At 41.3% G+C, this 11,475-nt stretch overlaps 1 protein-coding gene across 3 annotated transcripts in view; it reads right to left on the reverse strand.

Moving 5' to 3' along the window:
* Nucleotides 1–4,739, reverse strand: part of KIF2A (kinesin family member 2A) — a 57,703-nt gene extending 52,964 nt beyond the window's left edge. For all 3 annotated transcript variants that reach the window (XM_059491778.1, XM_059491777.1, XM_059491776.1), the window contains exon 1: nt 4,549–4,739. In XM_059491778.1, the coding sequence (XP_059347761.1) occupies nt 4,549–4,612 (64 nt within the window). In that variant the 5' untranslated portion in view covers nt 4,613–4,739. The remainder of the gene's footprint in view (nt 1–4,548) is intronic.
* Between the last annotated feature and the right edge of the window lie 6,736 nt (nt 4,740–11,475).

Here is an 11,475-nt window from a genome sequence, read left to right on the forward strand (position 1 = left end):
TGAAAACAGTTTCCAAGATGTTTTAGAAGACTAAGCAGCAAGAAGCTCCCAGGAGGTTTTCAGACGGAATGGACCATCCCCTACCATGACCATTCCAGCTGTTCCCGACACAAATGAAGAAAATTCTTAAGTAGGCAATTAAAAACATCATATCCATGGGCAAGATTTCTTCCTACCTCACATCAGTAAGAGGTTATTAAAACTACAAACTCAGGAAAAAGAAAAAGTATTTACAGTTCCTGGTGTAGTTTTTTTAGTTTTTATTATAAACTATATATTCCTACCATCTTTCCTGAAATTCTGCTATGCTTCTAGATTCAATCTCCTCTGGTAACAATCTTCCTAGTACTGTACCTAGTAACTGTACCTAGTCCTTTCCTCTTTTAACAATTTCAAGTTTTCCTCTTCAAACACTGACAGCTCTCCTATTCTTGTATTGTGAAAAACATGGGCATAAATTCATGATCTTTCTTTTTTACACCATTTGATGGTTAATCCTTAAAAATTCAGCATTTTTCCTTTCCTGAAAGTTCAGTCAAATCTCAAGTCAGTCTCCTAATTACAAGAGTGTCCTCCTCATGTCTGTATGTTATTTCCGACAGAGTGAAGTCGGAATTGTATTTGCCTCTCCCTCTCTCCCGTCACACTTTCAAAATGAGCAAATATATAATTAATTTCCCTGCCTTTCTATGTAGTATTTCAGATATGCAAAGACAAAACAGGAACAGTTAGAGGAGGAAATGGTCAGAAAAAGAAAAAAATTCATCAACCTACTAAAGGGATGCAGAGCAGAAGTGATTTATCTTGTTCCAGCAAAAGACTGCATTTATGGAGAAAAAAATGTGAAAGACTATTTCTGCAAATACTTATACAGGTCTTTGTCACCATTAATGGCATAATGCACAGGAAGTGCAGATACAGGTGTAAGTTCACACATAAAGCAGCAAGCTATTATTTGTGTAAAGGGAATTGATCAACAGAAAAATGCCTATCTTCAGACCTCAACAAAGGACATCTTCTGGACAGGATCAATAGTGTGAGTCTGGCAGGTACCTTTGGGTTTCCTACTAAATGCCCTAAGTTTCCATGTCAAAAGGCACATTTTTCAAATGTGGAAATACACTCCATTCTTAGCAACTTGCAAACTAACACAAAGTAGTTCTTTCCCATTTCCAAGACAGACTAGTCATATTTCAAGCCATGTGCATAAATTAAACCAAGCAGTAAATTTCAGTAGCAGAAGTTACTATAAAAACCTGAACTAGGTGACCACTGAGTACCTCTTTATGATACATGAACAAAACTAGTTATTCCACTGGAACAACCAGTATTTACTAGATAGTAACTGGAAATACTATCAACAGCTGTAGGTAACAGTTATAAGGATATTTACCCACTGAGAAAAAAACAGCAAGCAACTCTGCAACATCAGCTCTTGAAAATGCAGGGGTTTATCCAAACTGCTTAGCATGTGCTTTTGGCCATGACTTCTAACAATGCCCTTCTTTTGTACCACATTCATTTTCTATTCAGTTCTACAATAAATCTCTCACTTCAGGCTAATTAGAACTTGTCAAAATGACAGAATATGTGACTTATTTTTTCCAGAATGTTCTGGTCTCACTTGTAACAATCACGTTTCACCAAAAAAAATGCATTTCTTTTAGCTTTCCTTTTTACTTAAGGAAAATTAGTCCTCTGGAATCAATAAAACTCTGTATTCAGCAAAGAATGTTTAAGATTACTGGCAGATAGATGAAAAAACCCACACACTTTTTCACTGACACCATTAACTAAGTAAAACCATTCTTCTCTGGATTCAGCAAATAAAGAGGTAAGTAAGAAAAACTGAAAGAATTCCTATCTCCACCGCTCAAAACAATTTTTAGTTTTAAGAACGGACTCACTACAGACAAGAAAATATGTAAAAAGAAAAGCCCACATGAACACATTCCACTCTCCAAAAGTTTCCTAAACAGTTTTAATGGTTTTCAGCCAACAGCAGCTGACATGACAGACAGCCTTGATTCTTCCTAGAATACAGCTCTGGGGAGAGCAGATCCAGAGGATCACATGTAAAGACTTCTATGTCATCCTGACTATGACTATATATATTTGCTACATACTGATACTGCTGGGGTCACAGATCCCTCCACAAGCTATTGGAACACACTAATTGTGCAGAAAACTAGCACATCCAAAAGTTTTCTACTGGGTTTAGTTAATCAAATCATCAATTAACGTATTAAATAATCAGAAGAAAAAAATCAATAGACACACTGGAGGGCAGAGAGTCTGTAGGAACAATTCAGCTGACAGAGAAACAAGCAGCAAGACCCTCACCTTGTCATCAGCAACAAGACCGATTTCCACTGCTGTGGAGATCCGCAGCTGAGGTTATAAACTGCCTTCTATGAGGCAATGCAATCTAGTCCTGGCTGTCCCTCCATATATCCCTCAAAATGCTCTTTTCCACATACCTAGGACAGTTTCTCCTACAGTTTAATGGGAAGAGAATGACACTTAGCTGCAGCAGTCTGAGCAAGAACAGGACATCTCTTCCAGTCCCAAGAAAAAAAAGGACACATCACAATAACTAGGACCTGCCACTAATTATGACACTGCAGTCTTGCTCACACATGGACCAATTTAACATGAATTCTCAAAACCCTACAGTTTGAGCAACTGCTGTGAAGACATCCCCCTAGTCCCCTATTACTGATGAGTATTACTGATGAGTAATATACTTAATGTGCTGCATCACCTTTCTCAGTGATACAGCAAAATACATAAACCATTAATAGTAATGAAAAGAAGTATTATTTTATTTGAGAGCTACCAAAATCACTTCTGATGTTAAAAAGTGTGTACAACCCTACAGAGCAGAAAACAAGAGGAGCAAAGCACTTTCATGCCTAATTTCCAAAGGCATGATTTCCAAAACCAAACGGTAATGTTTCTTAGGAGTTCACAGAGACATCAGAAAAAGTTTTACAAGATGCTACTGCGAGGCTTTTTGAAATCCCAGACAGAGATGCACAGGAGTTACAAAAATAATTGCCAGACTGATCAGATTCATCACGTGGCAAACAGGGCACTTGGCACAAATTGAGGGGCTGGGTGTAATCCAGGGTCCAGCCAACACTAACCATTATTTTATTGTAGGGCTGAATTGCTGGGTGTCATCCAGTGTCCAGCCAACACCAACCATTATTTTATTGTAGGGCTGAATTGCAGCATGGAACACAAGAAAGACAAGCTGCATAAGGCTTGTTGGCTGCTTTTTTCCTGCCTCATGACAGAACCATGCTAGACCTTCAGAGTCTTGGACCTCTTTTCCCTTAGAAACATCTGCTTACTCTTTAGCAAGCTTCTAGATCCCAGAGGAAAAAAAAAAAAAAAAAAACAAAAAAACAAACCAAAAATCAAAAACACACAGCAACAGCAGCAACAACAAAACCTTTCCAGAAAATCCCAGCAATCCCAGCAGAACCCCACCCCAGTTTAGCAGGTTTCACAGATCTCAGAGAGGCTGCAAACAGATTACATATTCCCAACTCGTATCCAAGAGCTGAAGTCATGAGTGACCTGCCATTGATTCAGTCAATTTCCCATGTCAGTTGTCTCCTAACGGCAGAACCACTGAATTGTTGATATTGGAAGGGACTTCTGCAGATCATTTAATTGAACGCTTATGCCAAAGCAGGGTCACCTAGAGCAGGTTACACAAGAACACATCCTGGTGGGCTTTGAATATCTCCCGAGACAAATATGAAGAGTTACCACCCCAAACCTGTCACACACGCCTTCTTGATTCACATGTATTTTCAGACAGCATCACACATCCTCCCACCAGGAGAAGCTGGGCAAGACGAGAAACACTGGATCCCCAACGGAGAAATTACAACTCACGGGCATAAATAGCAAGTACTCTTCCTACATTTTAATCACAAAGAACATCTGAAATAATAACATCACGCTTTCTGCCAAGTGATGGAAATGTCCAAAGGCATTCCTGTCAGGGCATTACCGTTGTGTCATTTTTCAGGGCACCGGAGCAGACAAGAAGTTACCTCTCCCAAACGAAAGGCCGGCCGGCCGGCCGGCCTGCCTGCCTGCCTGCCCGCCTGCCTTCCCTCCCTCCCTCCCTCTCTCCATCACCTCATCCCCTCCCCGAAGGCCCTCCTTCCTCCCTGCCAAAAGCTCCTCGGCTCCCCTCCCACCGACCCACGTCCGAAACGCCACCCCGCCCCCCCCGCAGGCCACCCCGCCGGGCTCGGCGCCCGCCCCACCCGCGGGTCCCCCCCGGCTCCTCCCGGGCCCCCCCGGCCCCGCCCGTGCTCCCCTGACAACCGCAGCGCGCGCCGGGCGTGGCCCCGCCCCGGCCCCGCGCACACAATGGGCCCCGGAGCGCGCGGCCCCGCCCGCCCCCCGCGCCCCGCGCGCGCGGCACCGCCCGGCCGGGATGCGGGGAACGAGGGGGGGTGGGGGGGGGGGGGGGAGAGGGGGGAGGGTGTCCGCGGCCGCCGCTCCCCGCGGCCCGCTCACCATCGCTGCGCTTGATCTCCACGTAGATCCCTATCTGGATCTTGCCGAAGTTGGCCGCTGCCATCGCTTCATGGGGCGCGCGGGGGAGATCGGAGGCGTCGCCGGCCGGCCACACCGCGGAGAGGGAGAGGAGGCCGTTCACGGCAGAGGCAGCGGAGGCTCTGGGCGGGGGCGACGGGCGGCCGGGAAGAAGGAGGCGGGGAGCGGAGAAAAGGCAACGGCCGGATACAACAGGCGCTGTGGACGCTGCTGCGCCTGCGCGGCCTCCGCGGCGTCACGGTGGCACCGGCTCGCGGGAGGGGGCGGGGGCGCCGCGCGGCCGCAGCCCGCGCGCTCCGCCCTGTGGCCCCGCCCCTCGCCGCGGGCGCGCGCAGGGGGCGCGGGCACCCCGCGAGGCGCCGGGCGGGGCCGGGCCCGCAAGTGCCGGCTGCGCCTTGGGGCGCTGCTCCGGCCTTCACCGCGGAGCGCACGCACTGACACCACACACAGCACACACACTCCCCTGCAGCACCAGATGGTGGCCGAGCTGCTCTGGAGCCTTAGTGTAATAGCTTTATCTACCTGCTGCCTGCTCATGCGGCTCCCGTGTGCACAGCAGAGCAGCTTAGGAGCAGTCGTCCTGCTCCACAGCCTGCCCGCGGCTCTTGTGTCCCAGGAAGGCACATGGTGTGGTTTCTGGGGATGTGCAGGGCTAACAGTTGGGCTAGATAATCCTTGTGGATCTCTTCCAATTCGGAATATTTCATTAATCTTTGAAGGTCACACCGTCAACTGCATCCATCCATCTTGGGAGCCTACAGGGAAGCTGGAGAGGGGCTCTTTGTCAGGAACTGTAGTAATAGGACAAGGAACAATGGGTACAAACTTAAAGAGGGGAAATTTAGGTTAGATGTTAGAGAGAAATTCTGTGAGTGGTGAGACACTGGAGTGGTTACCCAAGGAGGCTGTAGGTGCTGTCCCCACCCAGGCAGTGACCAAGGCCATGTTGACTAAGGCCTTGAGCAGCCTGGTATTGTGAGATGTGTCTCTGCCCCTTGCAAGAGGGTTTGGAACCAGATGTTCTTTAAGGTCCATTCCAACCCTTTAACATTCTATGATTCTATGACCTTTGTTTCATGTTCTCTGCCTTTATACTGCTTAAATAAAAATAAAACTCAATTCATGTTACACATTTTCCTCTTGTGACTTCATCCCAGGCAGGCCACTGTGTTACACACTGCCCTCGGGTTTTTCCTCCAAGGGTGGTTCCTGATGTGATGAATCCGCCACTGGTTTAAAATCGTCCTTCCTGCATAGCTTCTGGTGACCTTGAGCAGCATCGCAATAAACTCCCTAATTACTTGCCAAGCAAAAGCTAGTCTAGTAAAAATAATCCCCCAATCCACACATCAACTGGTTATATGGAATGACAGCTGACACCCTGCCACACCACCGAGGGCTGTGCCCTCCCAGCCAGCCTGTCACTCTTGCCTCACCTCCCTGCCTTCACTGTCAGTTTTATACTGAAATCAGTGTGATACCTGGAAAGTCAGAGTCAAGGAGGCGGGGCTCCCAATTCCTACAACCTTTGTACATGTAGAGTCGCAGCTGGGGTGGTACGGCTTTCCCCCACCACACTACAGTCTCAGAAATACTCATTAGGCCTTGATCACCTGAACTAAGCTGCTCTTGAGCTTATCAGAAACACTGTCTGCTCTCAGGAACTTACCTGGACTAATGAGCTCCTGTGTTTTATTCAATAAGCTTGGAAACTCATTTTTATTGCCTGAAAGACAACCCAAGTCAAACAACATTTTTGTCATTGAGCCTTCAAGGCCTGAATTTTGGCCAGGATGGAGAATTGCTGTCTCTAAAATCCATTCTCCTGTGACCCAGTTCACAGCAGTTGTGAGACCCTTGGTGCTCACTTGCAAGGCTTTATTTATGATTAGCTTGTTTTAACCCTACCTGATCTTTTTATATAATGTGAAAATAAAAACATTCCAGTTCTCGGGTCAGATGCAGAGTAAAGGAAAAGTGACTCATTTGAAATAGTTAAATAAGAAACAAGATATTATTTTTCATATTACGTGCTCTGTGTACTCCATAAATGTTAGCATATGAGCAGTAAACTATATATGCATTTCTGGAAAGTTATTTGACTCCTGTTGTGGCAGAAAGAGATGACTACTTTTACAAAATTCATGCCAGTGAGAAAACAAAAGTGTATCCTAGAAAAATATACACAAGCTTAAGTTTTTACAAAATCAGCTTTTACTCTATATTAAAATAGATCTTTTTTGGTTTTGTCATGAAATACACATAGGAGCATTTGTAGAGCAGGTCAGCAAAGCCCAGAAAACTTCTTGTTTATGCCTGGTAAATGAACAGTGCTAATAGTAAATAAATTCAAAATAATTAAAATATATGACCAAGCATGATAAGTTTTCTTAAGAAATTAAAGATTCCTAACTTTTTGTAAGAATGTATTCTTTTCATTTTTTTAAGGAAAAGCTAGCAAAACTTACTCTTGAATACCAAGTATTCTAAATATATATCTCTTCAAAATTTTCATTAATATATATTCAATGCAATTTTAAAGAGAAGAATAAAGTTCCCAAAATCTAGTCACACATTTTTAATTGAGGTACAGGAAAATTTTATTACATAGAATATAACATTTTATTGGCTCCCAACATTAAATTACTCAGATCATTTTTTAGAAAGGCTTCTAAAGTAATGTTTACAGAATTCCAAGAGCTGTATGTGTCTACTTTTTATGCATTAAGAGCACTAGGACATATTGCTCTTGCCAATACAGAAAAATAAGACAATTACTGAAGCTTTGGCACTCCATTCAAAACTTTGACTGCTGTTGGATGAGTCATCCAAAATACTGGAAAATGATCATGCACCAGTTATGTTTCAATGGTTAGCAAGAATTCTTCCGTCTTTAACAAACACTAACATCGGCTTGCATTTCATACAGACACAGTCATAGCAATAAAAAATTTCAGTTTACTGTATTTCAATATAAAACTTGAGTTATTAATATGGGTCTACATGCTTCATAACGTAGAAGTAATTTATTATTAAATATTTTAACTATTTCACAGCATTAGTGGAAAAAATAGGATTAATCACCATACACATTTATAATCATACTGATATGAAATTACTTCTTTTTAAAGCTCAAATCTGAAAATACATTTCTGTTTCCATTGATGCACCTGGTATCAAATGTGTAAACAGGGCAGCCAGGTTTAAGTAACGTGTGGTCACTTGCAAGATTAAAAAAGTAAGCCAGCATATCTATTATAAAGAAACAAATAAAGGAGACATTATACAACTATATCTTCTCAGGTCATCATGAGAACCTATTACCAAAAAAACAAAGTGCAAATTTAATAATAGTAGATTATTTTTTTTTTCACTTAAGGGTAAGAAAATGTGCAAGAAGAGTCTGAACTAGTTTGACATCCCCATTTCCCGCTTAGACTGATAGACACATCTTGTCCACTTCAGTACCTTGGTGAAAACAGTTCAGCTGACCTGTCTCTCAGATCCCTCCCTGTTATTTTTTTCATTCAAACATCTCTTCATCTGTATTGTATCACTGTTTAAAGCTACCCCCGATGGACACAGCACTTCCTGAGTAAATGCACTGTACAAGAGTGGCAAAAATAAAAAGTGAACTGCCTTACTTGAAGATAAAATATTAGAATCCATTTCCAACTGCATTACTCTATATAAAAATCTGATTTTGATGCAACTACCTCTGAATAATGAGCTATTGTAACATCAATAATTTTTCATAGCTGCCTTGTCTGAGAGTCAACATATTTTCAACTGGACATTCAAAGTTTAGTAACTAACCTTTTATCTTCCAGACATGCATTCCAGATTCCATTGGTTCAAATATCTACAAATCTGCTTGTAATCAAGTTAGCAGACGACTCATTTGAATAGCAATTCTTTGGGGATTATAATTAACCATTTGTATATTAGAAACAACATGGATGATTAGATTTTCAGATTTAAACAAATATGTCTAAGCATAAGAGCGTTCTTGCTCTGTATAGGGAATGTAGGCGCTGAAACCCTTGCTGTGAAGCTCAAACATGCTTGTCATGTGTCTAATTTAATAGAGCTGTCAGTGAGCTACCCAGGATCACTGATCTCTGCCCTTTCAGGCACCACACTCCACATGCGTAAAGGCCAACACTCCTCAAGTTTTAATACATTCTATTGGTTTCAATGGTCAGTCAAAAGTGTGGAGAAAAGTAATAACTGAGCAAAGCTGTCCCCAAACCAAATGCAACTGTAGAAATAAATTTGTTATTTCTCTTACTGCATTATTATTCCAGATTGAGCTGCATTCTAAAGAGCTTCTGCATGCATAAAATCACAGCATTGCTGGGTAGATAGAGTCAAGAAGTGAAAAGAGTGTGAATGTACTTCAATCCTTTCAAACCAGGAGACACGAGAGAAGCAAAGTGCTTTTGAGAAAAGCACTCCTCCCTCTCTCACCGTGCCCTTCACTCCAACTCTGCATTTGTAGTAATGGTGGCAACATCTTTTGCTCTTCCCTGTATTTATAGCTACTTCTGCACTTGGTAGGATTAGTTATAATATGTCCTTAAGGTGAAAATGGCAGTCCAAGAAAAACTACACTAGTTCAAAAGTCACAGAATAATAGGGGAAGCACTGAAGAATGAGAAAGCTGGGTGTGCTTATTGCAGTAGACAATAATGAGGTCATTATAGCTCTGGCATATACATTACTTATTTTCTTACTCATTCCATATGCTGCTGCTGAGTGTCTGGCCCAGGGCAGCTATCTATCTGGGGTCATGTTTCATTATGCTTCCCTATTGATTGTACTAAAGACAGGCAGTATTCCTAATAGATAGCAAACTGCTTTGGAGAAAAACTGAGAAAATGAATCTCTGTCCAAGCTTCTTGCTGCCTACAGGTTAGCCCAGAACTCTGGTTATTTATATTTAACCTTCATTCTCCTCTTCTTCCATTCCTCTCTTTGCACTGCTCTCCAAGTCTTCATGGAAAATTTCAGAGGGATTATGGTAAAATGGTGTTCCAGTCAGGCAGTTTGAGTGATAAACACACATTTCTTACACCCTTCTACTACCCAGTTTCACTTTTCTGTCAGAAGGAAATATCCAGTGACATATTACCTGTGAAAATAACTTTAGCATGTATGCATCTATTTTAGACCTTAATTTTTCATCCCGTCTTTGCACCATCACCACAGAGGCTTCTGCAACAAATCATGTAGAACTATTACACCTTGTGTAAACTGGGGGATTTCTTTACTTGTCCTTAAAGGTTATTCGGTAGCTGCCCATAGGTTTCTGCACTAGTAGGACACAGTGTTAGTAAAACCAGGTATTCATACATAAGGTATTTTTGTCTTAACACAAAGTTCTTTAGCACATTGTTATGTTGAAATTTGAATTAATGTAGATTGTCAATGTGCTCGTTTTGTGGTTTCACCCCTTTTTGATGTCCTTTCATATGTCCAGTGTAACATTTGTGCAACTAGCTAGTACTGCATGGCATCATACTGTGTCAACATCCAAACAGACACTAGGCTTGGTAATATGCCTGGGGGACACAGAGCTCTGTCCTGAAAATACCTGTTCCTCAACATACAAGTGAAAAAAATGCAAAAAGAGCTATTTGTAGTTCCTCAATCATACAGTAGCCAGGGCCTAAATTCAAACTAAAAGGATATTTATTCTAAAGGAAGTCAGGCGATGGATTTGGTTATACAAATTCTGGAAGACAGAAACTTTGAAATTAGTATGATGGCACAGCAATCCCAAGGTTTTTTCCAAGCACTAGCATAGACTTCTGATAGTAGATATCTTTCTACTACTACCTGGATTGTGCAACTGGAGCCCACTTGTAACTATAATGATGAATAATCTTATGAAGTAAAAATCATGGGAAAACTTTTTTTAAAATCAGAGTAATTAAAACAGCACTTTTCATCCATACCCTCCTACAAAACAGGCAGGTGCATTTTTGTTCCCTATGTTTTTTCAAAAAACAAACTTTCATCAAGTCTTCTAAAAAAGAAAAAATAGAAATTGTTTTATTAAAAAAACACTACATAAAATTATTTTCTTAAAATGCATTTTTTGTCTAATAATTTGACAGATTCATAGGAAAATTTTATAAATTTGCTTGCAAATTGATTCATACATGTTTTTGTCTTCATTAATGTCAGAGAAAATATAAATTTGAAAATATTTATCAACTTCTTTATCGTTGCAAATCTCACTACATTTCCTATTTATTTATCTTGGAAATTAGAGAGAATTGATACATGCAGAAAATTCTGATCAATTGTGCATTAGAAAAATTATGTCTGTATCAAAATGAAGAATTTTTGGAGTATTGTAACAAATGTTTTTTGTTTTTAGGGTGCTGTTATAATTTATAAGCACAGCTAGCAGGATGTTTTTGTCTTTAAAGTTAAAAAATAATCTTAGACATTGTAACTACTTACTGTAAAAACCACAATAGCTGAAAGCTATTAATACCCTACCTTTTATTGTAAAACAACCCATATGTTATTTTTCTATTTTAAAGGATTATGGTCAAATTGTGTTCCTTTTTTCTGGGTTTCAGAAATTGTGAAACTTTTAAAATTGAAAAGCCCTACTGTCTTCCAGTCCCGAAGCAAATGTCTTGCCACTTCTTACTTTGCCAAAGCAATGAGAATGAAATGTTATGATTTGAAGGATGCATTGCCGTAACTTCCCAGTCAAAGCAGATGTTTGCCTCAGTACAGCTGCAGCTGACCTACTACTTTGAGATCATTTGAAATCAAGGATTCCTTTAGATTCAGTGTGGAGGAGGGCAACTCACAGGCATTTTATGGCAGTGAAATCCTACCAATTTTTAAGAAATAAACTGTACC

The sequence above is a fragment of the Ammospiza nelsoni genome, chromosome Z (genome assembly GCF_027579445.1).
Source record: "Ammospiza nelsoni isolate bAmmNel1 chromosome Z, bAmmNel1.pri, whole genome shotgun sequence".
In the NCBI taxonomy this organism is placed as follows: domain Eukaryota; kingdom Metazoa; phylum Chordata; class Aves; order Passeriformes; family Passerellidae; genus Ammospiza; species Ammospiza nelsoni.